We start from the raw sequence: 26,937 nt of genomic DNA, 5'->3' as shown, positions 1-26,937 counted from the left end.
TTCTTCTTGACAGTGGGGTTTATGGAAAATTCTGCTCCTCTCCATATGAGATTCCTTGATGGTAGCATGGGGGAGGCTGGACTAGGTGATCTTCCAGGTCCCCTCCAACCCAGATGTTCTAGGATGCAGTTACCTGACCCAACTAACAGGTACCCAGTGAGTGTCCTTGCTCAGCTTCTCCAATAGTGCTCTGAGCTGGCTGTGTGCACTCTGGAGGTCCTGCTTCACCAGCACAGAGTCCACCAGGTGCCCGTAGTACTGGTCTATGAAGGCAGCGGAGGCGGCCATCTCTTGCTGCTCCTCATCCTGTAAGGCAAGGGGCAGTTACAGAGCAACTGGGTGGTTCTCCCTCAAAATAAGAAACCTAAAGTCTTTTACTCGGGCAGCATTCCAACGTCTAATTTTTAAGTGACGAGTGGGTGAGTAGGGCCCACGAATAACCCATGGTGCACGCAAGAACAGAGTGTGGTGATAACACCCTATCATGCGTCCAAAAATGTTGCCAGGCAGTAGACACAATCATTTGTTCATCCTCTCAAAATATCCACTACAGACCTGTAAACCTCAGCCATGACATGCACCTTGGGCAGACGCCGATTCTGTATCTATGAGTACGTATATGTCAATATCACACTTCCAGGGGGAAGATACTTCCAAAGAAGTGGTATTATAGTGTCACGTGTCAATTTGGTTAAGTAATTATAGCAGAAAACTACAAATACTATATTAACTATAAGCAAAGCAAGCATTTCTGGAATTAACGACAGGGAAAAGCAGGAGTGTAAGTAATGCCCTTGAAGACTCCTAAATTCATCACGTAGAACTTGCCATCTCCTCAGAGTTGCTCTCACCAGAGCCCAACTCTAGCACCATCATTAAAGTGGAGTTATTTGTTACAAAAGTGCTGGGACAATCCTGACCAAATAACCCCATTTCCCTGTGGCCCCCGACTTCCTTCCTCAGACTGCTTTCCTAACCCTGGACACCCCAGGACAGGTAGCCCATGATGCTTCCTTTGCCCAGCCTGCATAGGGTTTGCTTCTTCACTCAAAAACACCTTGAAAAAGCAGAACCTCAATCCAGTAGTTGACTGATGGTTAACTTGATTTGGGGGGAAAAGGCAAGTGGCAGGTGAAGTATCATCACAAAATGAAATTCATCTCTGGCACTTACCCACCTCTTTCTACCTCTTTCCTGGTACCTGCTGGCTTCCCTCTTGTGCTTACAGAGACTCAGTGCTTTTATAGCACTCATGAGCTGTCCTCCCCCAAAGACCCACATTCCAAAATATTTCTTCCTCTCCTCTCTGTTGCCTATCAGCCTCAGATCCCTATTCTAGTGAGAGCACCTGCAGGGTCACAGGATAGATTCTAAAGGCTTAGGAAAGAGTTCGGCAAAGATGGGAGAGACTGGAGAGAAGGCTGAAGTCATTTCTTCTCCTTCCTTCTTTCTCCCAGGAGAAAAAGTAGGTGGTGTCAGGAGAAGCTTTCTAAATCCATACTCTCTCTCACAGGGCTCCCTCCTCTCATACTCAAAAGCACTCTGCAGTGTCCTGGGGCTGTCCCTGGATCTTCAATCCCACTTCCATCACTCCCCCCCTCCACCTTACACGAACACCTCCCGCAGATTTGCCCCCTGCCTCTGGAGGGGCACCAACAGTGTTCATCTTGGAAGCATTTAGCTATTTAAGGGAGTACAGAAGAAACATTTTTGCCACTAAGTACCTCAATCTTTCTAATATTTGCATCTTAAAGGAACTCAAGTACATCTCTCATGGAGTAAAATGTATGACATTAGTTTTGCAGCCATAAATCCCCTGAACCAGGGGTGCCTTGGTAGCTCAGTCGGTTAAGCATCCAACTCTTGATCTCAGCTCAGGTCGTGATCTCAGATCAGGTCGTAATCTCCGGGTCGTGAGTTCAAGCCCTCTGTTGGAGCCTACTTTAAAAAAACGGTGGGGGTGGCAGGATCCCCAGAACTCCTCTCCTGACCTGTAAAGATGGAACTCAACCACCTGTGGCTCCAGCCAGAGAGTCACAGTCCTGAACAACACATAGGAAAGACTCCCACCATGCTGTCCTTTTACCCATGTTGGATTTACTTGCTGGATCCAAAGTTGGTTGGGCCTGAGAATTCAAAAGATTAGTGTGATCAACTCTTTGACAGATGTCCCTTATATCTGGGAGGATCCTTATGTGAAGGAGTGAAGGGCGGGGATTCTAAGCAAAGTCATCCCTGTCTGAATTGGGAGGAAATTTTAGCTGCCCTGCCTTGTGCTGCTTTTTTTTTTTTTTTTTTAAGATTATTTATTTATTCATGAAAGACAAATGGGAAGACAGCCTGTATAGAAGGTACTAGTGCCTTTACGTTGCTGTTATGGGCCCCATTAGGCCTTTAGAAATGACCAACTTTAAACTTACAAGTGGTGTTGCTGTGTCCTCACAAGTTGGGGACACGGGTGGCGTCTTCCTCTTTTCCTGAATTGCGGGCTTTACAAATATAACATAGGGCTTGAACTCTGAGGTCCTCAGTTGCTGCAGTGCCTGAGAAAGAAAGTTCACAAACATTACATATTCTGTTTTATTTAGTCATTTTTAAAGATTTTATTTATTTATTCATGAGTGACACACACAGAGAGAGAGAGGCAGAGACACAGGCAGAGGGAGAAGCAGGCTCCATGCAGGGAGCCCGATGTGGGACTCAATCCCAGGTCTCCAAGATCACACCCTGGGCCAAAGGTGGCGCTAAACCGTTGAGCCACCCGGGCTGCCCACATATTCTGTTTTATCATGAAATACTTTCTGAATGTTCAGTAATGGGGTGCTTCATCACATAACCTTCAGTGGCAAAGGTCCCAATCACATGGTCTAATGACAATGGACTTCAACTGGGCAGACCAGCTGCTCATTTTCCTTTCCTCCACTTTGACACTGGACTTGGCTGGGCCCCAAAGGCCCACTTGCTGAGAATGAACGTTCCAAAGCCCTGGCTCCAAGTGTTGCCATCTATCTCAGCTCTGACCCCAAAGCTCTAATTAACCTTCTTACGCCCTTCTCCACCTGCCCGGTCCTGATAGAAGAGCCAGCAAGATTCAATGTGTATCTCTTAGTCAAACGTCCTCACTTTGGACTACACTAATTCAAAATATGTGTTGTTATACAGGCCTCCTTATGATATTCAGAGAAGAAAAGGTTTGCTAAGCAAATGAAGAGACTAAGAAATCATTTGAAACACACTGTAAAGACTTTAGAAGGTTTTCGGTATGCAAATCATCCTGTTTATTAGAGCCTATGATCTAAAGTGTAAGGGCCTCAATTTGGAAACACCAGTATTAAACTGCTATATGTACAATGTGCACCACCGCCCCTCCCCTGCGAATCAATAAAATCACTTTTCAAATTAAATTTTGCAATTTAGACTTTTAATTTTGATTACCAACCCCCAGTTAAGTCCAAATGAGAGAGGGTTTTCCTTTGTAGACATAATATGCTTTTTGGAATCTGTTTCAAGCCAACTTCTGTTAAATGAAGCCTACAGCTTATAGCATCAAATCAGAGCTCTGTTTCATAGAGGAAAAAAAAAAACCCAGATTGAGTTCAAAGCTTAGAAGTTTTTGTCAAAGACAAGGTTAAAAAGATGGTTGAGCCCCTGTCAAACACACAGCAGGCAGGGTGTGCAGGACTGGAAATGTATTTGAAGCACTTTCACAGGGTCATTTCTCCTTCCCTTTTCTCTTTCAAACTGCTCTCCTGGTCGCCTCCCTGGCTGATTTCCCTGAGCCACTGATGTTACTTGTCCTGGTAGTGTGGGGGTGGTATCCTGATACAGAGAGCTGAGCCCCAGCATCCTCTTGTGCATTGACATCTAATTCCCTGTCACATCACTACTGACCAGTTGGTGCTACCACTACTGTATGGTCTACTCCATGCAGAAGCTACTATCCCAGGTCTGCAGGCCACCAGAAAGTCTATGAGCACCCTACAGTTAATGCAGTTTTGTGTATAGACGTGCAGATTTCAAAGCTTTCATTAGATTCTCAAAGGGAGGCCTAAGGAAATTTTAACATCCAGTACTCTGGACTACAAAAATCCTGAGACTGAGGTCAAATGTTCTATAAAATATACAGTCCCCTCATTTATTATTATTATTTTATTTTGAGAAAGAGCAAGTGGGGAAAGGAGCAGAGGGAGTGAATCTCAAGCGGACTCCCTGCTGACTGCAAAGCCTGACGTGGAGCTCGATCTCAGGACCCTGAGGTCATGCCCTGAGCCAACATCAAGAGTTGGGACGTTTAACTGACTGAGCCACCCGGGTGCCCCTCCCCTCATTTATATATCCTGCCAACAGAAAATGCCCAACTGGCTCAGAAACTCACGTCCGGTTCCACGTCCACCAAACACACTTTGTTTTTGGCCATCACAGACTGAATGGCATCCAGGCTGGTTCCATAGAGATTTTCCTTATATTCACCATGCTCCAGGAACCTAAAACATCACCGAGAGGGCACGGGCCTTTAGTTCCTGAGTCTGCCTAAGTCAGCCTGGAAAGATGGATGGGCTTTCCACCACGACCCCACGCCCTCATCCCCCACCCTTTCTGATAGCCCTCCCGGGAGGTCAGGTGGAACCAGGGACCGGGGCACCCACCCGCAGTGTACCGCGTGCCTGCTGGCTGTCAAGCCCACGTACTTGTTGTGATGTAAGTCAGCCTCGAATGCTTGCTTAGAGACGAAGTGATATTCGACCCCTTCCTTCTCATGGCTCTTTCTGGGCCTGGTGGTATCTGTGAAAGAAAGGGAAAGCGGGCAAGGAGAGGTCACCTCCCAGGGAGTGGGAACAGCAGCAAGCCTGCACCCCCATTCTTCTCCGGAGCTCAGTGCGGCCCGGTGGATGAACCCACCGCTTCCATGCATCCGTGTCCCTGTGCGGCAGGCACACTCCGTGATGTAGGAGGAGAAGGCCTCCCACTTCGCAGGGGGGGAAACTGAGGTACAGCAAGGTCAAACGCCATGGATGGGGTCCCAGAGCCGGCGGTGGCAGAGCCAGGGCGTGAGCTCTGGCCCATGCCAAGCGTTTGCCCTTAGCCACCCCGCTATGCTGCCTTGTTGGGGTCGCGTGGCTTTTATAGAGCTGCTGAAGGGATCCCCAGTCCTAACCTATGATTTCTTCGTGGTTTTCATTTCTGAGAGCCACGGGGCCCCAAGTACAGATGGCCTTGCTGTATGTTTTTAATTCTTTATTCAGTTACTTCTCATTTTGAGAGAAAAGACATGAAGACAGACAGTCCTGTAATGGACAAGACGTGTTCCAGCAAAGCTGGCTCTCATACAAATAATTGTAAGTTTTCTTCACTGATTTTTTTAAAGATTGTATTTAGTTATGAGAGACACAGAGAGAGAGAGGCAGAGAGACATAGAGAGGTAGGCAGAGGGAGAAGCAGGCTCCCCACAGGGAGCCCGATGCAGGACTCGATCCCAGGACCCCAGGGATCATGACTTGAACCAAAGGCAGATGTTCAACCACTGAGCCACCCAGGTGCCTTCACCACTGATTTCTGCAATAGAAGGGAGATGCATACTTCTGGGGGAAACCAGGTCCTTCACAGAACAAGAGCACGCATGAAGTAACACGCTGTTTTCCAGAGCATTCCAAAAGAACAGATGGGGTCTTGAAGGACAGTATTTTCATGCCCTTGGGAACCACCTAGAGATGCTCTGTGCTCTATTTCTGACCCATCTCTGGTAGGGTCACTTTTCTGACCATGTCATTCACTTGCTTAAAAACTTTTTATTCACCACTGATAACATTCTAAAGACCATAGATGAGTATCTCTTCCCACATCATCCACATTAATCTCCCTAGTCCCTAATGCTGGTCACACCTCCATCCCTTTGCACAAATTGTTCCCTCTTTAGAGAGAACTATTCCTTTCTTGTCTGCCTGGAAAACTCCTATTTATGCTTTAAAACCCAGGATAAAAGTCACTGCCTCTCTAAAGTGGGAAGCTTCAAGAAGCTTTCCTTGACTCTCTCAGTTCCTAAAAGCAAGGGGGAGAAGTCACCTATCTATGTGGTGCCTGAGGCAGGAAGCCCTGACCATCCATGAACCTCTGCCCCAGGGAATGAGTCTGGGGGCTTCTGAAGGACCCATGTGTGAGCAAGTTCTACATGTCCTACTTCAGCCCACCCTGGAACGCAGTGGCCCTCTGAAGCCCTACCTACTGGGTCCATCAGAGATATGCTGCTAAAATGGCTTCCTGAACCCTTCCACCTCCCTCCAATCCCTGCCACTTCAGGTAGGGCTCTGAAAGACAATTCTCTCAACCCACAGACTGGGTTGTGGACTCCAAGGTCCAGGGCAGAGGGGTAAAAGAAAGGATTGGTATCTGCCCTTAAAAATCTCTGGAAAGGTCTCATTACTGCCACCACAGCATTCCCTGCTGGTGGCCACCAGGTGGCCACACTGCATCCCTCTGAGGCTGGAAGAACGGAGGATCCCAGAAAGGGAAGAGACAGCCAAGGACAGAGGCACTAGGCACTAGGATGAGAGGCCCTTCTTGTGGCCTCATTAAGCATGGGACTGGGCAGGCTGCCTGGGTTTGAATCTTGGCTCCACTTACCAACTGTGTGACACTGGGCAAGTTATCTAACTTCTCTGAGTTCCAGGGTCTTCCTCTGCAGTACAGGGTGGTGCTAATCTTCCTCCTCAAGGGTATGGGGAGGGCTGCCCAAGTTACTAGACTCTTCTTCATTCCCCTCCTCCTCACCATACCCAGAACGAAGGCCTGCTGCCTACTCGGTCTCAACATCCATAGCTGCTCCTAGACTCAGGGACTGGCAGGGGTGTGAGTACCCTGGAGGGTGCCCAGCCACTCTGATGGGCTGGAATCCAGCTACAAGGATGTGTCCGAGCAGTACCACTCACCGGACTCTTGGCTTCTCTCACCTGCTCTCTCTTACCCAAGCAGAAGGCAGGGGCCATCTGGGGCCAATGGCCCTTTGGTGGTTTGCTAAGGTTGCTGCTTTGCCTGTAATGTGCTCGAGACTCATCTCCCACCCCAGGAAAGAACTGGGCAACCAGTCCTCCAGCTTTTGCCTCAAAGGGTCCTAGTGGACCACTGACAGTGGGTTTCTTATCATGCTTAGGTCCCATGATCTGCCTATAGCAGGCGGTGCCCATCGGTCCCTCAGACGCAAAGCAAGTATTAGGATGGATGTGCAGAGTTAAGTCCCTGTGAACTATTCACGCGCATGTGCAAACACAAAAACCCCCATGCAGGCCGCCTTACGTGGAACAGCAACACCAAAGTGCTGTGGGTTCTCTGCCACCACCTTCTGCTTCAGCTCATGCAGTCGGGCTCCCAGAGATCCTGGGAAACAAAAGGAAGGCTGACCAGGATCTCTGCTGAGCTCCCTCCCCACCAGTGCAGAAGGAAACCAGCCCACTCCCTGGAAATGCACGACATTACCTACCAATCAGAACCACCAGGCGTGGCCGTTCACCAGGCTGGTGCTGGTACCTGGTTACCTCCTCATAAGTCAGCAGCTCTGGAGACTCGGCCACTACAGATGCTTTTCCTTCCTGGGGGCTTCCCAGTCTTTCCCTTCGGCCCAGTCGGAAGCTTCTCCGAAGGCCAGCTTTGTGGGAAGGGAAGGGAGAACTGTGGCATTTGTCCCAGGATCTCCCAGGAAAGACTTTCTCCACCTGGCCGACCTGGAAGGAGGGTGCCAGGTCCCACTGGCCTCTCCCAACCACCTCCTGCTATAGGAAGGGGTTAATCAGGGTGCACAGTACAATGATGAAAAGGTGACCATCCAGCACCCAAAATCAGGGTTCAAGGTGACTGCTATATTTAAAGATATTTGCTTATTTATAGAGAGAGAAAAAGACCATGGGGAGGAGCAGAGGGAGAAAGAGTCTTAAGCTGACTCCCTGCTGAGCACAGAGCCAACACAGGTTCATCCCTTGATCCTGAGGTCACGACCTGAGCCTAAACCAAAAGTCATATGCTCAACTGACTGCACCACCAAGGTGCCACCTCCTGCAGTCACTGTTTTATTTAGGATGTGGCTGACCTTGGAGTGAATCATCACCTCTCTGAGCCTCAATTTCCTTATCTGTGAAATAGGAATACAAATCTACAAATGTAATGTATGGTCTTGGACTGGATCTTAGATCAGGGAAAATGCTCCAAGGACACTACTGGGGCAACTGGACAAATTTTAATATGAATAGTGTCATAGATGATAAAATGGTATGCATACTAAATTCCCAGAATTTTAATAACGTTCTCCCAGAGAACATCTCTGTCCTTAGGAATTCATGCTGAGGCATTTAGGGGTGAAGGGACACGATGTCTACTACTGAATCACACAACTCTGGAAGAAATTGTGTGTAAGTGAGAAAGGGGATGACAAAGCAGATACAGCAAAGTGTTAGCTGGTGCATCAGAGCCCTTTGTACAATTCAGGCACCTTTTTAGTAAGTTTGAAATTACTTCGAAATGAAAGGTTAAAAAAAAAAAATCTCAGCCAGTCTCTAAGGCCTCTGAGAAGACTAAGCAAAATAAAAGCAGCACAAGACCTGTAGAGACTGATAAAAGGCTCCATTGCTGGGTGGCGGCCACACATGGACTAGACCGTGGCCGAGACCATGATGATAATGGATTGGTGTTAATGTATCCCTTCCCTGCCAGAGCTCTGCTTCCAGGGGCTGGGTGAAAGTTGGGGGGACCCTAAAGCATGGGTAGGTCAGCCCCCTCCTCTGGCTGATCGAGACTGAAGGGGAATGTGGGTCCCCCGGGCTCAGCTGCTCTTGAAGGGTTGCTGGGTCTCAGATCACTCTGCCTTTGCCTTCTCCTGGTCCAGAAGCCCATGGCGGGGTGGGGAGTACTGGGGACGAGCCCCTACTACTTACCTACATAGTGTCCTTTGAGGTACCCCTCACAGTCACAGGCCTCTGGGAACCAAACAGAGAGAGGGAGCCAGTGAGCCGTGCTGAACACATACTGTGACCCAAAAGCACCTGGCCCCCGAGATGGCCAGGAGGAGCCCACTGGGACGATGTCTCTCAGGGGCTCAGGAGAGAGGCCGTGTCCTGGCTCCCTAAGAAAACAAGTCCTACTGTTTCACTCAGTTCTCTATGCTGAGGCCCCAAAGAGACTTTGCAGGCCCTGGCAGGGGTCCTGGGCCCGCAGGCCCTTCTAGGTCAGGATTGGCATGCAGAAGGAGAGTCATGCGCTCTGTCCCACCTGCCTGTCTCCTGCCTCCCACCCAGCCTGTAGCACAGTTGGCCCAGCCAGAGTCCGGGCAAGGTGGGGCCCCATGTGCCAGGTGGGCAGTGAGGAGCCCTGTCCCCTGCAGCTCTTCACAACTCAGGACACAGGGGGAGGAAAACAAGCCCCTCTAGCTCTAGACATTCTACGTTCTTGTCCGGATGCACAGGGGATAGATACCAGCCTACCTTTGTCACAAGGCTGATCATCTGCGGTTTGCACAAAAGACAGATGGAAGAGCGTTAGTGGAGGGGAACCAGGAGGCCCTGCAGCTGAGAGGCAGTCATAGCCTCGTGTGCGTGAGGAGCCCTCCATCTGTCCCCTCTTTCTTTCCTCCAACAAACCTGTGATCTGAGCTGCGGTGCATTATTAAACCGAGACCAGCTCTAATTAGTCTTTCTGTGTGTGTGTCTCATTAGTGGCCCGAAGCAAGCCAGCTCATCGCTGGCAGGAGCAGCCTCAAGGCCTACTTTGTGAGCAACCCTTTGGACTTGAGAGCAAGCCGGGAAGAGCAGTCCTGGGCAGTGGCCCCGATCCAGGGGAGCAGCTCACTCCAGGATGCCCACAGTGGGGCCAAGACCTGTTCTTTCTTTTCCAGGGTTTGAGACATGCCTGGGTAAATGCAGGTGCCAGAGGATAGAGCGGTGCAGAGCAGGGCTGCCAGCCAGCTGCAGTCTGGCCACCTGACACTCATTTGGGACCCTCACTTGGTTCTGAGCCCTCCTACGCCAGAGAGGCCACATCACAGGGAGCTTCTTCCCTACACAGGGCTCTACCCTCGAGGCTCTGGGCACTGGCCCTCTGAAAACCTGACCCCAGCCCCACTCCCCCAACCTCATGAGCCTTCATTTTCCCATGTTGGAAAAGAGGATGTCCTGACTCTCCTACTTTGCATTGTGATGATTAAAAGGCAAAGTGGATAGATAGATAGATAGATAGATAGATAGATAGATAGATAGATAGATAATAGATAGATAAATGGCAAAGTGGTAGGAGAGTGTGTCTTCTGAAGGCAGGCGCTACACAGGATAGGGTTGCCAGACAAAATACAGGACACTAAGTTAAATTTGAATTTCAGATACACAACAAATAATTTTTCTTTCTTTTTTTTTTACAACAAATAACTTCTTAGTATAAGTATGTCCCAAATATTGTAAGGGCTATACTTATACTAAAAACCCATTTGTTATTTTCCTGAAATTCAAATTTAACTGGGCATGCTTTATTTTTATTTGCCAAATTTGGCTGCTAACACAGGGTCACTCGCAGCCTTCTCCACTCTTGTCCAGCATCAGCGGTTCTTAAATAGTCAGGATCAGAGAGCCCCGTGGAAATCTAATGAAGGCTACAGACACTCTCTCAGACATACACACACGCACGCTCATATGCTTTACACACAATTTTGGAAGAGGTGTTTAACATGCCCCCCAGGATCATCTATGGGTCCCAAATAGAGTAACTTCTCTCCAAGAAATAGCTCCCTCCCCCCGACCTACCCCCCTTTCCCCTCCTTACCCCCTCCTCATCCCCTCCCTCCTCTGGAGACCTGCCAGCTCAGAAGGACCCCCGGTGCCCTCTCCAGTCCAGCACTTGCTTCTTCAGGGCACGAAGCCCCTGAGTCCTAACCCCGAGCTCTCACTGAAGTGCTTCCCTGCCCATCAACTCACAGGGAGGCTTCCTGAGGTTCTGGGGGCTTGGCAGGGTGCCGGTAGCTCTCCGGTAGCTTAGTCGCCTGTGGGGATACAAGGAGACAGGCAGGCTCATGAGCTTGGGGATAAAACCAGTCAGAAAGAACTTTCTGGAAAACTCAGGGAAACCAAGGCCTGGATTGCACAGATAGGTACAGTCTGGCATTCCAAGGGCCTCCCTCCTTCACAGTAAGTTTCCATGAGGAGAGTTACTTTCACAGAAGCTCACAGGGAGGAAGAAACCAAGTCTCTTGCTCTGGGAGAAGCTCATCCAGCCCAAGACGGTCACACACAGGTATATGGCCTCTGCCATGTTGGTGATTGGTCTTTATTTTCCTAGGACTGGTTCTCAAGGAAGGGAGGCCTCATCTTCACACTTGACCTGGCCTCCCCATCTCCAAGGAAGCAAGAAGATAGCACACCATCTCCCAGAAGAGAGCGAGGGCCAAAGTGATGCTAATTTAGCACCCTTCTCCCCCCACATCGGAGAGCTCAGCCTGGCACATATCCAATTTGGCCATCAGTGTGGAGAAGCAGGCACCATGGCCTCATCTCAGATCTGAGAAAACACTCAGAGCTCTTAGAGGTGTCTGGAGTTCCACATTTAAATGCAGCTACAGAGCTTTCCCCCAAGACCCGTGAAGCTCAAGATGCATGTGGGTCCGAGGTTCCTGAGGAAATAGGGCAAGGGTTTTCAGACTTTGGCACCTCGGAATCATCTGGAATATCTATTGGAACACAGAGCTCAGAGTCTTCCCCTGGAATTTCTGACTCAGCAGGTCTGGGGCAGGGCCCAAGGGTTTGCATTTCAAACAAATTCCCAGGGCATGCTGCCTTGCCTGGCCTGGGGACTGTGTCCGGAGGGCCACTGAAACAGACCAAGCCCTGAAGTCTGTCTCTACTGAGTTCCACAACCCAAAAGATGGAAGAAAGCTACAAACCTCAGGGGAGGTAATACAGTCATAACTGCCACACCCTGAGCCAGCACTTAGACTTTTAGAAATCTATCCTAAGGAAATAATGTGAAATATGAGGAACAGTCTAACGTGCAAGGTGGTTATTACATTGTACCAGTGGAACAGCGCAAACAACTTAAAAGTACAGCCACAGGGAAGGAGTGAAGTCACTTGGGTATGACCTTCCTCAAAGATGCCTCCATGCACACCCAGGTAAGGGGCAACCCTCCTATGGTACGACTTCACAGAGCACGATGTCCTCCTCCCCAGTGCCCATCACATTTATAGAAAGCGTTGGCCTAGGGGCACCTGGGTGGCTCAGTCAGTTGAACACCTGCCTTTGGCTCAGGCCATGATCCCAGGGTCCTGGGATCCAGCTCCACATTGGGTTCCCTGCTTCTCCCTCTCCCTCTGCTCCTCCCCCCCACTTGTGCTCACTCAGTCTCTTGCAAAGAAGTAAATAAAATCTTTTCTTAAAAATTAAAAAAAGAAAAAGTGTTCATTTGAACCACGTGTGACTTTCCTGCTACACTGTCAGCTCCGGGGATAGAGGGGGGCAGAAAGCATACTTGCTGGCCAGGAGTGAATGGTCTGTTTTCTGATAAAATATTACCTAGCTATTAAAAAACCACACAGTAAAGACTAGGTAATAATGTGAGAAATGTTAAGTCAGATGTTAGGTGATACCCGCACAAGAAGCATGACTTCCGATCTATGTGTACGACTCCCATAAAAGGCACAGGAAGTACATAAATCATGCTGCCTCAATAGTGGTGAGACTTGGCGAATTTGCTTTCCCTCGTCTATCTCTTCTGTATTTTGATTTTTCAGCTTTCATTAAGTACATATTATAAAACATATACTCACTTAGTGACACAGAGTTCCATACATTTATTTTGCTCTCAAACCACCATCGCTGCTGGTTAGAGCACAAGAAGACCCAACACTAGAGTGACTGGTACCTTCTGAACGACACCCCTCCCCCCACCCCGCATGCCATTCCAGCTGTGGCAGCAGAGATCTGGGGCTCTGTCGTGTTCCCATGCCTCTAGCCACTGTAAAACCACCCCCTTACCACACGCCCCAGACCCACCTTTCCTGGAACTGCTTGGAGGGAATGAGGCCAGCTCGGAGGTTGGTGTCACCTACTCGCTTGGCTTGCCACCATGTGGGATCGTCCTGGCTCACCACCTCCAGGACCTGCCTGCGCTGGAAGGGCAGGCCTGCCTCCTGGCAGGGGATGGCCCGGTCCTCCCGCGGGTTGTAGTGGAAGAGGGCGCGCATGAACACCTGGAGAGGGTGTGAGCACAAACGTGTCTCTGCCACATCAAAGGCCAGATGACAACTATCATTCACAGTCAGGGCAGGGCAGCAGCCTCGAGAACACAGAGAGCTAATGAGAAATACAGGGCAGGGGATCCCTGGGTGGCTCAGCGGTTTGGGGTCTGCCTTTGGCCCAGGGCGCGATTCTGGAGTCCTGGGATCAGGTCCCGCATCGGGCTCCCGGCATGGAGCCTGTTTCTCCCTCTGCCTGTGTCTCTGCCTCTCTCTTTCTCTCTCTCTCTCTCTCTCTATGTCTATCATGAATAAATAAATAAATAAATCTTTTAAAAAAAAAAGGAAAGAAAGAAATACAGGACACATGTTTTCCTCTTGTTCTTTAGCCATTTTGAAAGCTACAGTCAGGAAATCCATCAAGGTTCAGAAAATGAAGAGATGGGCCTTATATCTGAATTTCTCTTTCTGGCCTCAGTGTTTCCTTATTTACCCAATCTGCTGTCCTCCTAACAGCCTCTCAGCATGCACAAAGCAATGACTCGTCCTGGGAGCAAAATGTAAATGAATGAACAATTTTCGCTAAAATGTTATTTTTGATGTGCTAACTGTCCCTAATGAGGTCAGCAACCATCTGTGAAATAAGCAATCTAGGCATTTTGATTAGGACACAAATACCAACAGAACTACCATTACTGGCTTCTCACCATCACTTTTCAGTGGGTGATTGACGTCCACATTTTTTTTTTACAGCTCACCCTGACTCATCTGCCATATACTCAACCAACCCCCAACTCTCCCCTTTACCTTGATGTCACCCCTCTAGAGAAGATGGTGGGAAGATACAGAATTTTGTCACACTTCCTTGTTCTACAACTCAGTGGATGGATTTATTTTGTTTATTTCTATTACCAGACCATTAGGGGTCAATTACTTTAACAAAAGAAAGAAAGAAAAAAAAAAAAAAAACAGAGGGCTTTCTTAGATTCAAGTCATATCCTTTTAGGTATTAACCAGAAAAGACAGTTAGACAACAGTAAGAACTTCCTGGCCAGATATTGTGAGGACAGATGCCCTCTTCAAGCCACAGATGTTATCAGGGTCTCAGGCACTGGGAAGAGAATAAAATCTTAAATGGCCAGCCCAGGTCAGGCTTCCGGATTAAGAAGAAATATTTAGGAAGGATGGGCTAAGGGAGAGGTTACCCATCTTATCCAGGAAAACCAAGTTTTCTCCCTGTATCAAGTTAGAGCCTGCAAAAGCTGCTTATGGAGATCACGTTAGCCCATCTAAGAATGGACCACCTTCCATCAGATAAGAGTCTATGTTATGTAAGCTCTGGGATTCAATCAAAGTGTGCAAATAAGAAACAGTCACATAAAGATTACGTCTTCATTTGCTATAAAAGTCTGACATTAAAGACAATGTCCGTTATTGATTCCCATTCGCCAAAATACTTATCAACATCCACTCTAAGCCAAGTGCTGGACTGTCCCTTCTCTTGTGCATTTAGTGCCGGGAGGCAAGGGCTGGGAATCACCTTTCTTGAAAAATTGGCGTGCTTCCCTCCTCTTCCTGATGAAAAGTATGCCATGCCTTTCCTCTCCTTTCTGCCTTGGCTGTCAGGAAGTTCAGATCCAAATTTATTTGAAATCAAAGCAATGCCCTCTCTCATCTTCCCTCCCACCACCTCAGCTCGGGTGAGAATAACCCCTCACCAAGGCTTTTACAACAGCCTTCCCGCCAGGTCTCCCCACCTCCAGTCTCTACCCACTCCACCCTCCCCCACGTGGCTTCCTGGGAGCTCCCACATCCCTTGGGGCCTTACCACTTCAGTGCACCCAGCCAGACTGTCAGCAGCCAGCCCTGGCGTCTTTGTCCAAGGCCTTTCTCTGGCCACTGGCCACTGGCCACTGCTCTACTAACCCACTCTATAGGGATTGCTGGGAATTAATCCCCGGATGCAGCTTGGCAAGACTTGGGGTGGACAGATCTTCCAGCTCCGCCGGCTCTTGGGTGAAAAGACGGAGGCATGTGTCTCTGCAGGGTTCCCAAGTTCTCCAGCAGGATTACACAGTGGTAACTCGTCGGATTGCACTGACTGCCTTCTCATCCCCACTCCCATACAGGTGTTTCCCTGGGTCATTTCCTCATTCATTCATTCATTCATTCATGAGAGACACACAGAGAGAGGCAGAGACATAGGCAGAGGGAGAAGCAGGCTCCTCACAGGGAGCCCAAAATGGGACTCAGTCCAGGATCCCAGGATCACAACCTGAGCCAAAGGCAGACGCTCAACCACTGAGCCACCCAGGCGTCCCTCCCTGGGTCATTTCCAAACGAACTACTTACACTCTAATCTTTGTCTCAGGTTCAGCCTCTGAGACCCCAAACCAGGCCAGGATTATGCCAACATCCTTAATGGTGCATTCAAGGCCGTTCAGAAGATAGCCTTAGCCTACCTTGCAGCACAACCCCTCTAACACCTGACCACAGTGCTCTCTCTCACCCACCGCCCAGACGTACTCCTCTCCGTACCTTTGACTTCTATATATGCAGAGCCCTCTGCATGAACTTCCTTCCACCTCTTCTTCACCAAGGAGTCCTACTCACCTTCACCTCTGTCAAGCCTCGCTTCCAACATCCCTCCTACACGACACTTTCCAGGGCGCCCATAACCCTGCTCAAAATCTTTACGAACCACTAGCGCTAATCACATAGCAGTGAAAAGCTTGCTCCCCAGCCTCCCTCTGAACTAGGAGTCCTCAAAGCTACCAACTGTCTCCATCTTCCACATCTGGCAGAGTGCCCAGCACAGAGGAGGTACCCAAAAAAGGTAGGCTCACCAAAGAATGAAGCAAATGGCAGTTACTTAATTGGTCCCAAATCCAGCACATTTGGTACCTTCTCCTCTGCATGGCCCTGATTTTCTATTTCAATTAAAATAACCTTGTCTTTTATTAGTAAGCTACGTCAAATCCTGTTTAGAAAGGGGCAGGTACAAATAAATGAATCATGGCGTGACTGAATTACAGTTCTCTACTGAGCCCACATTCGGAGGACCAGACGTGGGATCTCCTCCCCCATGGCTGCTTCAAAGCCCTCCCTCACCTTCAACCCTGCCCTACCTTGCTGTCCTTTAACCGGTCTTCCTCTTGGGTGGCTGGGATGATCTTCAGGGTAATGGATCCCTGGGACTGCGCCTGAAAGGGGAGAGTTCGAAGCTTATGACCTCCCACACGTAACTCTTGGTGCATTCAAGCCTTCCTGCCCTGATCTGGAAACTCGAATTCAGAAGGAAGTCAGACTCCCCACCTCCTCTATGGCCCTGCCCTCTCACAGTGGCACCCATGAATTAACTAAAGCAAAACCCAAAAGCAAGTTCTGCATTTTCATGGGACAAAGGGACACAGAACTTCAAATGTGCACCAAGGACAGCGCATACATGGAAATCCACCCTTCCATCCCTCCTGACCCTCTAATGCCCCCAACAGCCACCCTCCTTTCTCTTGTCTCAGGTTGTTTCAATAACGGAGTTCACTTTCATTTCCCTCTCTCTGCTTCCATCTTCCCTGGTGGGCTCTCCAACCTTAGGCCACTCTTACCTTACCAGGGCTTCCCCTCCTTCCACCCAACACAGTCCCTGCACCCCCACATGGGCCCCCCCTCCCTAGGCAGAATGCCATCAGCCCAGGAGAGCACCTCTCGCGCCACAGTCTCCCTGGCTCATCGCACGAGGAGCACGAGGAGGCCAGGGCCCAGGACCAGGGAAAGGCCCGCAGAGGCAGGAAGATGAAAGAAACCTGCCTGCAACCAAGGCTCCCTACAGTGGGGCCTCCGGTCTTCATATCGGCCCATTTCTGCCCCCATCTCAAACCATCGGAAGTTAGCAAAGAGTGTTATATGCAGGGGGATGGGGGGTTGCTGAGGATAAAGAAGACAAAACCGTGACTGGGTTTTTTTACACTGCAACTTGACTTGTCCTACCCTAATGAGCTTTGGTGGTTGCATTCCAGCACTGAACACCCTAGAACTCCCTTACAGGTGTGAAGTGCTGTATCCTGTCCCGGATGTTTATATCCTGATCATAACCATGCACTGGATGAGATACCATCCCTGTTCCTTCTTCACAGGAAAGGAAAGTGACACCCAGGGTGACCTAATGACTCACCTGAGGCTACACAACTAGAGAGTAGTGGAGGTAGGATTCGAACCCAGGGCCTCCTGATCCCAAAGCCCCTGCTCTTGGGCCTCCCTGTACTGCAGCTTCTTATTCCATATTCCTCAGGCCTTTAGAAGAGGGGATGTCCCAGAAGGGTCCTCGGGAAAGGGACTGGGGCTATTCTGAAGAGATCTGAGGGGCAGATGGCCTAGAAGTGTCACTCTTCCTGTCTCTGGCCCTGACACTGGGCATGCTGCAAGGCCACCCTGCCTGCAGCCTCCTCAGGAAAACAGAGACTGAGCCAGAATGTTCCCTGGTTCCTGCAGGTGCCCTGCTTTGGTCTCCAAAGACCCACACCCCAGCATCCCACACCCCAGCATCCCACCCTCCGCCAGCACCCAGGCAGCACGGACCAGAATCTGGCTGATTTCATCCGGGCGCTTATGTAGGACCGCGATCCCATTCACTTCTCGGAGCTCATCTCCAACGTGGACCAGACCTAGGAGACACAGGGGCTACCCATCAGCACAGGAAGGGGCCTCAGCGCCAGGGCACCACTGGCGCCCACTGGAGGAACCCACCAGCCACACTTATGACAGACTCAAGGCAGAAAAGGCACAGGTGGGCGCGGGGCCGACTGACTCCTACTGCGTGCAGGGTGCCTCACTCAGCATCGCCACCTCAAAACCACCCAGTGAAATCCCCAGTTTACAAGTAGGCAGCTGAGACCCCAGAAAAATTGTGTGGCTTCCTCCATGCCACTCTGCTAAGAAATAATGGAGCCTGTGTTCAAACACACTTATTTTGACATAGAAAATCTGGTTCCTTCGGTTATAACCTCTGCTTCTTTACAAATATCATTCACTCTTCACCTTCCTGGGCTAACAGACATACTCTAAGGCTGTCCTTCTCCAATCTTAACAAGAAAACTTAAAGGCACCAAGAAAGATGTCATTAAGAATATTGATTAAATACACCTGTCCACTGGCCTCTGCTTTAAAGACAAGCATCTCTGCACATTGAGCTGTAGTTGCTAGCCAAAGTGATACCCAGCAGCAGCAGCAGCAGCAGCAGCAGCAGCAGCCAGAAGGCAGTCAGGCGTCCAGGATCTTGCCCCCACCCCCACTCACCCCTAGACCTGCTGAATCAGCATCTGCATTTTAACAAGATGCTCAGGGTTCTCTATGCTTGTTACTGTTTGAGAAGCACTGGTCTCCACAATAGTGATCCCCAGACTTCTGGGGTAACACCTCTCTATACCAGAAGGTTTGCCTCCCAACTGAGTAGTTTTTTCACACAACACTGATTCTCAACCTGTTTTCCACCCAAACAAATCTGGGGCGTGAACATCCTTCCCTCCATAATAGGGACAACAGGGGTGGTGGGGAAGGGTGTCCCTGCTCTGCAGTTAGGAAACCCCACCAAGCCCCTGCTGTTGGCTTAACGACCATAGCCCTGGGCGAGGCCAGTGCAAGAGCCCTTCTAATCAGCCCCAAAGTTCTCTGTGCCTGAAATTTCTACCAGGCTTGAGAAGAAGAAAATTCTCACCCCATTCCCAGAAGGCAAAACATATTCCAAACAGGGAATCAGAGAGGAGAAGGAAAGGAGACTTGTGGCCAAAGCAAAGGGAAGGCTGGGGCACACTGGCCATCACCTGCACCAGGCCAGCACTGACGCCACTCACCACTCCGGTCAGCTGCGCCCCCTCTCATGATCCGAGCCACTACCACAGCCCCTGAGTGCTCATCCCGCCGGATGGTGGCACCCTGCATTGGAGACAGAGCAGGTAGGTTTCTAAGAAGCAGCCCCAAAACCTCAGGCCCCAACTCTCTGGACCCAATAGAGCCTCTCTATCTCTCCGTCTGTCACCCTAGACAGCAGATCAATGGGGCCCTTCCCAGTGCTGAGGACGCAATGAAACCAGCATCTCACGTTAACACAGCACAGCAATTCCCACCTTACAAAGTACAATGACACTGTGACAATCTTGTTTCAGAGACGAAGGACAAGGGCTCAAAGAAGGTCAGCAGCTCCGAGGTCACCCAGCTGGGAAAGAGTAAAGGATTGTGGGAGGCCGAGTCCAGTGTTTGTCTCACATATCACAGCCCTCACCTTGTGCAAAGATGTTTAATAATGAGGAGAGGACGTGCCTGCAAATTCTCAACCTTTAACCAATCACGGGAGACCGGGCATTCTGTGGCTGCCGAGGGGAACAAATTATGTACGAGCCAGAGCTTCGGGACCAGGCCGCGGTCCATGGAGCACGGCACAGATGATGTCTAGGACAAGGGATGCTAACAAGCCCTCAATTTTGTGCACCCCGCAGGCAGAACTGTGGCAGGCAGGGCAGCAGTCAGGTGAAGCGCTGAGCTCTGATGTTGGATGACCTTGGGTTTGAATCTACCTGTCATTTACTGAAAGCCTGAAGCCTTAGCAAGGAAACCCCTCATCTTCTCTATTTCCTCTGGGGTGGGGGACAGCACTGAACTCCCGGGGCTGGTGCAAGGATTCTATCAGGTAATGCAGGCAAGCCTCAATCATGGGGCATACAGTAAGTACATGCAGTAAACACTCAATAAATGTTAACCTTTTATGATTGGTTGTTACTGCAAACATATCAGCACACTTGTTATTAACTTCATTCACGCCACCTATTTGAAGTCCGTAGGACAAATACTGCTGCAAAAAGAAATCATTAACCAAGAACCTCACAGCATCTTTCCCCCTAGACCTACAACTTTCTGGCATCTCTGTCCATCCTGTGCTCCCTTTCCTGCTCTCAGCAGAGGGGCTCCTCCCATCTAGGTCCTTCTGTCCTCTCCTTCCCCCTCCGGCAGTCTCAATGCCCCCTCTCTGCTGGTTCCTTTTCCTGACTCCAAGAATATTATCATGTCCCCCTCATGAGTAAAGAGCCTCCCATCCCTGCATCCAGCAGCCACCAGTCTCTGCTCCTTCTGAGCAAGCACCTGCTCTCTCTGCTTCCTGCCCTACCAGTCACTGCCACCTGCAACCTCAAGAACACCAGCCACCAGCTGCCGGCTCCCACCCAGCCTCAGCCTTCTCGCCTCTACCTCCTGCCTGTCTGCCTCTTGCCAGCTCTCACTTTAGGATCCTCTCTTGGCCTGGGACCTGCTGATGGCCCTCTCTCCTGGGTCTTCCCAGAGACGATGTGTCTCCATGGCCAGGTCCTCCTCTATCTTCCTTTCAAATCCTGATTCAAGGGCCAGGATTTGGCCCTACTCCCCTTCTTGCCTTACTGTCTGCTCTACCCATGTGGTCTTGACCTCTTGGGTATGATTTTAACCCCTCCCAGATGCTGGCAGCAGCCAGTCTGTATCTCTGAAAAAATAATCCTTCCATTTCCTGGATGTCTCCACTTATGAATTCGACAGGACCTGAGCTCCTCCTTATCCCCTCCCTTGAATGATAGCTGCAGTGCCCACCTAGTCGTCCCAGCCAGACACCTGGGCCCTATCCTAGGCATCCCCCCAGACTCCTTCCCAAACCAGGGCAGTCACAAAGTGACATTAATTTTTTTCTGAACTACTTCTTGGATTTCTCTCCCCTATTCCCACAGGCCTAAGTCAAGCTCTCTTTCTGGACATCCACCTGTCTGGTCCTCTACCTTCAAATCTGTCCTCTGCTTCTGGCCTTACCCTCCAAGCCACTTTCTGTTCGGCAGCCAGGGTGATCTTTCTAAACTTCAAATCTGATCATGTTATTTCTTTTTTTTTTAAGATTTTATTTATTTATTCATGAGAGACACACAGTGAGAGAGAGGCAGAGACACACAGGCAGAGGGAGAAGCAGGCTCCATGCAGCCTGATGTGGGACTGGATCTCAGGTCTCCAGGATCACGCCCTGGGCTGAAGGCGGCACCAAACCACTGCGCCACCGGGGCTACCCTGATCATGTTATTTCTTACTTAAAACCTTACAATGGGGGTACCTGGGTGGTTCAGTCGGTTAAGCATTCATCCAACTCCTGGTTTCAGCTCAGGTCATAATCTCATGGGTCATGGGCTTGAGCCTCCCATCAGGCTCTGCATTCAATGGAAAGTCTGTTTGAAATTCTCTATCTCCTCCCTCTGCCTTTTCCCTCATGTTCTCTCTCTCTTTCTAAAATAAATAAACAAGCTCTTTTAAAAAAAATACCTTACAATGGCCCCCCACTGACTTTAGGAATAAACTATGACACTCTGCATGGGCTACAGTCCAGCCCCACCTCTGTCACTCCTAACCACAAACTTGGCATTCTCATCCACACCATGAAGCCCAGAGCTCCCCGAATTTGATAGAGTAGGCAGTTAGCTAGATATAAGCAGCAAATAAGTGCTTTCTGACTGATAAAAGGGTTGAGGCCAAGTTCCAAATGGGCAGGACAAACCCCAGGGGATGTACCTGTATTCTTCCCCATGACCACTGCTTTACAGTAACCTATAGCTCTATAGCTTCATTATAATACAAATACATTGTGGTTTTAACCCCTTTCCCCATCCTTCCTCCTCCCATCCCCAGAATGGTTGCCATGACGGTCAGACAAGGACCATATGGGGCCCAGAACTCCTGCTCCCAGTCAACAGAAGTCCCTTGGATGATCAGCTGCAACCTCAGTCAGCAACCACCCCTAGCTATGACCCATAACCTATCCCAAATATAAAAAGAAAAAACAACCGTGACCTCCCAGGGCAGCTGCCATCTCTGGGCCTGCCCACCCTTCTGTCTCTAAAGTGTCTTTTCACTTAAACTGCTATTAAACCTTTGCCTGCTCTAGAGTCTGCTTCTGAATTCTTTCTTGGCTGAACTTAAGAACCAAGGCAGGGGAACGGGACTCTCTGTGAACAAATACACCACGTTGGTTCCCTTACCATGATTTTGCTCAGGTAGTTCTACTGTGTGGGGTACCCTTCCTCCTCTCTTTTCCTTCTGGAAAACTTGTTCCTTTTCTTGGAATTCAGCCTGGGCATCATCTCTTCCAGGAAACCCCTGCCACTCTCCTGTGACCTCCCAGAGGGCAAGGACTAAGTCTTAATCACCTCTGATCTGCCAGTGCCCAGCACAGTGCCTGGCACACAGACATCTGCCGAGGCAATGAATCTCTGCTCCATTGTCAGGGGGAGGGAGGAGCAGAGGGAGAAGAGAGAGCCTCTTCCATCTGCAGAAGTGTTTAGCTGAGGGCACTTGGTGAAAGAACGCCAGCTGTGGCATTCTCTGGGGCAAATGCTCAACTCTCTGGACTTCCTCCACTTCCTCCATCTAATAAACAATCTTGTCCCTTTGCTTGGTAAATCAATGCTGCACTAGGACCAAAATGATAACAATCTGTCAGCTGGGAAGAAGAAAGGCTGCTGCCCCATGCTTCCGCAGGATTCAGAGCAGGATTTGGCACACTTTTCTGTAAAGGGCCAAATGTAAATATTTTAGGCTTTGCAGGCCACACTGTCTCCGTGGTAACTACTCCACACTGCCATTGCAATGCAGAAGCAGCCACAGACAATACATAAATGAACAGGCATGGCCATGTGCCAGTAAAACTTTATTTACAAAGCCGACAGTCAGCTGGGTTTGGCCCTTGGACCACTGTCTGCCAGTCTCTGATTTGGAACATGATGATCAGGGCTGCCCTGTACAGCTGCACAGGTTGTTTATTGCACAAAGGAGCTTGGCCACAGTCAAGTGAGGCTTGTATACACCCAGGGAAATAAGTACCCTGCACACAAAGGTGCCACGGGGACCATGGCAGCCCTGACAAAGCTGCCATCACTCACTCTGAGGACTTCAGGGGGGCTCTGTTCCCAGTTTTCTGGGTGGGTGGGAGAGTGGTACAGGGAGGGGCTGGGGAAAGAGAGGTGGGTGCCACATACCAGGGGTTCCTTGTTCTTCACCAGGCGGACAATCTTCACTGATTCCTCATCAAAATCCTCATCAATGTTATCAGGCAGAGGGGGAAGAACAGGGTCAAAATTCTTTTGGGCCACTGTATCGTGTACCATGAGCATGGCCTGTCAGGAAAGCAAGAGAAATGAAGCTCACAGGGATCGCAGGGGGACCTTGGCCGGGCAGTGATTTTGGGGGTCTCAGATCTCACGCCATAGAAGCCACCTCCCAGACACTGGCCCTTAGGACCCCTCACTCAGAAGTCTCCCTTCTTTAGCCGGGGAGGACACGAGCCGCGTGGGCAAGCAGGGACTGCGGGACTACCCTGAGGTGGGGGGTGGACAGCAGCTGGAGCAGCTCCCTCTCGTCACTGTGCACAGAGGCGGCCTGCAGCTCCTCCATCACCTGTGGACGAATGAGACAGAACACCACACATGGCTGCAGGTGCCATGAGTCTGCCGGGAGGGAGTGGCCCGGGGAGAACCCTGATCCCTAAGCGCAGACCCAAGGGCCCTCACAGGAACTGTGACAGCGCCCAGGAAAGCATCAGAACCTCAGCTGCCCCAGGACTGACACTCTCAGGGAAGTCACAGCAAGGATCAAAAGAGCCTGAGTAGCTCAGTAAGGTCCTCCTACCAGGAGCCAAGTTATTAAGCCCTTACTATGTGCCATCTGCTTTATGTGGACCTTTCCACCTAAATCTCACAGTGAACTTAACCTGGCAAGTACTGGTATTTTGCCATTTGGCAGACAAGGATTACACAAGAGATATTAAATATCTTCTGCCTAAGGTTGAAAAGTTAGGATTTGAGCCTGGGCTTATGTGGCTCTATTATCTGTTGCCCTCACCACTGTGCTATTCCACAGATGAAAAAACTGAGGCTCAGAGCAGTTGAATGACCTGTGGCAGGTTCCAGAGCTGGTAGGAAAGGCAGTGCTAAGCCCGGGAGCCTGACAGCCTAACATGCTCCTAATCACGTCATCGAATAGGGGAGAAAGGAGAGATCTGCACTCACAGGCTGCACCCTTGCCTCACTAGGCCATTTCTTGGCATTAGGGAAATTTATTCTGGAGCTGGCCTCAGCATTCAACTGGGACAGCTCTTCCCAAACCATGCAACACAGAGGCCAGGTCCACAAGAGATAGGAAGCATTCTTTTTAAAAATGAAAGCCCTGAGCCAGGAAGCAGGGACATGCTGCAAGTCACCTGACCCCAGGACTTCACATGGGGCCTCCCCAAAGCATGGTACAAGGTGATTGTTTGACCTTCATATCACCAGGCCTCAAGAGTTTGGGAACTGCTGATCTGATCCAAATGCTCTCATTTCACAACAGGGGGAACAGACTTTCTCGGGAACACACAGTAAGCAGGCGTCATCATGTCCCTGTGTCCCTTGGCCCAGTGCAAGGCTCACAAGTTTCTTCCTGCCCATTAGGGGGCCCAAGGAAGAGCCAGAGAAGGGAAGGAGATGTCTCTTCACCTTTGGACTCAGAGCCCCTATGTCCCTGAGGCTAAGCGATGGTGACAGGCAAGATGAAGGAGCCCTATGGAGTTGGGAGTGGGGCTAACACCATAAGAAAAAATCAAGGGCTTACATCCTCAGCAAGAGCCATAGCGCTGTGTAGAACAGGAGTTGGACTTTGCCTCTCGTAATAGCGAAGCTTCTCGTGAATCTGCAAAAACAGCCAATTTCAGACCAGGGCCTCTCAAGTCAGCTGCCCAGGGGTACCCTGGAGACCTCACAGCCCGCTCTTGACTGTGGGGATGGGTGTAGAGTGGGTCGCCGATGGGTCAGCGGAAAGGATAGCCATTCACAGCGGGCTAACGAAGACTGTCCCAGGGCAGCGAATGGTTAAGATGAACTTCACAGGCCTCAGCCAGGTAGGAAAACCTCTAGAATCCCTCAGCAGATGGGATGAAATGAGGCTTTACCTTCATTAAATAACTGAGGCTTTTCTCACTGAAAACATCCCTCAGGAAGCCCATTTCTTCCTTGTGGTTGGAGTCAGGTCTCAGCTGAGAAGTCAACAGTGCCAGGGTTTCATGCAAACCTGAGGAGAGTGTATGAACCACGAAGGATAGCCAGTGCAATGGGTACTTCCCGCCCCGTGGAACCCCGAGTGGACTCGGCCATGTGGACAGTCTCTCCCCAGGCTCTCATTCCCAGGGCTTGCGGGCAGGGCAGCTCCTGCAAGCCAATGCTGGCAGGGACCTGCTTTCTCTCCAGCCTGGGGCTGCTGGGCAGGCTCCCTCTTCAGCACTCTGGGCACGCCCAGCCCAGGAAAGGCACTCACCGGAGTCCTCGGACAGCACGGGCATGTCTGTGCTGGTCAGCTCCAGAGCTCTGCCTGCGGATTCTGGGAGAAGGAGGGTAAGCGGTGTAGCAGCTCCATGGAGTATATTCATTCAACAAACACTGCTTGCACACCTGCTGTGTCGGTCCGTGGCCAATTTGGGGACAGAGGACATGGGAACAAATAAGTCTCTGCTCATTTTGTTTTCCAGAGAGCAAAGAAAGAAAACTAAGATTTGCTGGTAGCCTGGATGTGCCAAGCATTACGCCAGGTGGTTTCATATGACATTTTTCTTAATGTGCACAAAGCCCTGAAGAATGGATGCTAATATCCCCATTTTACTGATGAAGAAGCAGAGGCTGGGGGGAGTTAGTGGCTTGCAGGTCAGAATCCACACTCTGGTGGCCTTTCCAGGCTGGTCTCAAAGGTACGAAGTGGCCCCTGCCTGACGGAGGGTGCTCGCTCTCCTGCAGCGTCCCCCGCGCCCTGTCACCTTCTAAGAGGCTCTACTCAAATCTCTTGTCCTTCACAAGCACCTGTCTGGGCTTCCAAGCTCCCTCCTTCCCCACCTCCCCCGCGTCCCAAACTGAAGGGAGCATCCCCCAGAACCGAGTGTAGAGAGGAGGTGGAGAAACGAGAGTCGGGTCTCTGCTATGTGGGACTGGACAGCCCTAGCTCGGGAGGCCCCCCAACGTGCTCTGCAGCACGTGGACCTCAAAAAGTCCTCCTTCAGAAGGGGACAAGGAGGGTAATGATTCATTCGTTCCGCAAACATGGAGCCAGCCCCACTGCGCGGAGCACCGGTGACACCAAGATGCAGAAGAATGGTCCTGGGCTCTCCAGCCGCCGCGCCGGCCTTCGCCACTCACCCCGCGCCCCTGCCGGCTGTGCCCCTGCCCCGAGGCGGCCGGGCGCACAGGCTCCAGCTCGCTCCCGAAGGAACCTGTGGGACGGACAAGGAGCGCGGCTGGCCCAAGGGGAGGCGAACCCCGGGGGCCGCTGGCGGGCGGCGCGAGGACGCCGAGCGGCGGGAAAGGCGCGGGTCGCACGGCGGGGGGTGCTGAGCGCCGGGAGGAAGGCCCGGGGCCGAGGGGCGGGGACTCGGCGCCCCCTCCCCCCGGCGGGGGCCCGAGGTGGGCGGGGGGGCCGCGGGCAGCCGCGCGCACGAGGGGCGGGGCCCGGCGCCTCCTCCCCGCCCCCGCCGCGCCCCTCCCGCCGCAGCCCCGCTCCCCCGCCGCCGCCCCGCGGGGCTTCCTACCTGGCCGCGCCGGGATCTCCGCTCCACCGCCCGGAGCCGCGCGGGTGCCCGGAGCCTCGGCCGCCGCTGGCTCCGCCTCCCCGGCCCCTCCCTGCCGCGGCCGCGCCGGGCGGGGGTGGCGGAGCGGGAGCGGGCGGGGCGCGGGAGGAGGCGG

At 51.0% G+C, this 26,937-nt stretch overlaps 1 protein-coding gene across 7 annotated transcripts; it reads right to left on the bottom strand.

Moving 5' to 3' along the window:
* Positions 1-26,937, bottom strand: MPP3 (MAGUK p55 scaffold protein 3). 7 transcript variants are annotated; one of them, XM_072747091.1, is made up of 20 exons: positions 26,784-26,931; positions 26,395-26,468; positions 25,526-25,659; positions 25,164-25,282; positions 24,827-24,904; positions 23,555-23,635; positions 23,218-23,355; positions 19,039-19,120; positions 17,768-17,853; positions 16,321-16,395; positions 13,011-13,207; positions 10,941-11,005; positions 9,462-9,482; positions 8,916-8,957; positions 7,472-7,636; positions 7,288-7,368; positions 4,689-4,782; positions 4,376-4,484; positions 2,421-2,543; positions 1-306 (listed from the first exon to the last, which is right to left on the bottom strand). In XM_072747091.1, the coding sequence occupies exons 3-20, from the start codon at positions 25,635-25,637 to the stop codon at positions 130-132; spliced, it is 1,845 nt and encodes a 614-aa protein (XP_072603192.1). In that variant the 5' UTR covers positions 25,638-25,659; positions 26,395-26,468; positions 26,784-26,931; the 3' UTR covers positions 1-129. The 7 variants fall into 7 exon arrangements, with proteins under 7 accessions (XP_072603192.1, XP_072603189.1, XP_072603190.1 ...); XM_072747088.1 differs by having other exon boundaries at positions 25,526-25,662; positions 26,784-26,857; XM_072747089.1 differs by having other exon boundaries at positions 25,526-25,588; positions 26,784-26,845.

This window comes from Vulpes vulpes, chromosome 2 (assembly GCF_048418805.1).
Source record: "Vulpes vulpes isolate BD-2025 chromosome 2, VulVul3, whole genome shotgun sequence".
Taxonomy (NCBI): Eukaryota; Metazoa; Chordata; class Mammalia; order Carnivora; family Canidae; genus Vulpes; species Vulpes vulpes.
The sequence above is the reverse complement of the archived record's forward strand: the minus strand, read 5'-3'. Positions and strand labels throughout refer to the sequence as shown.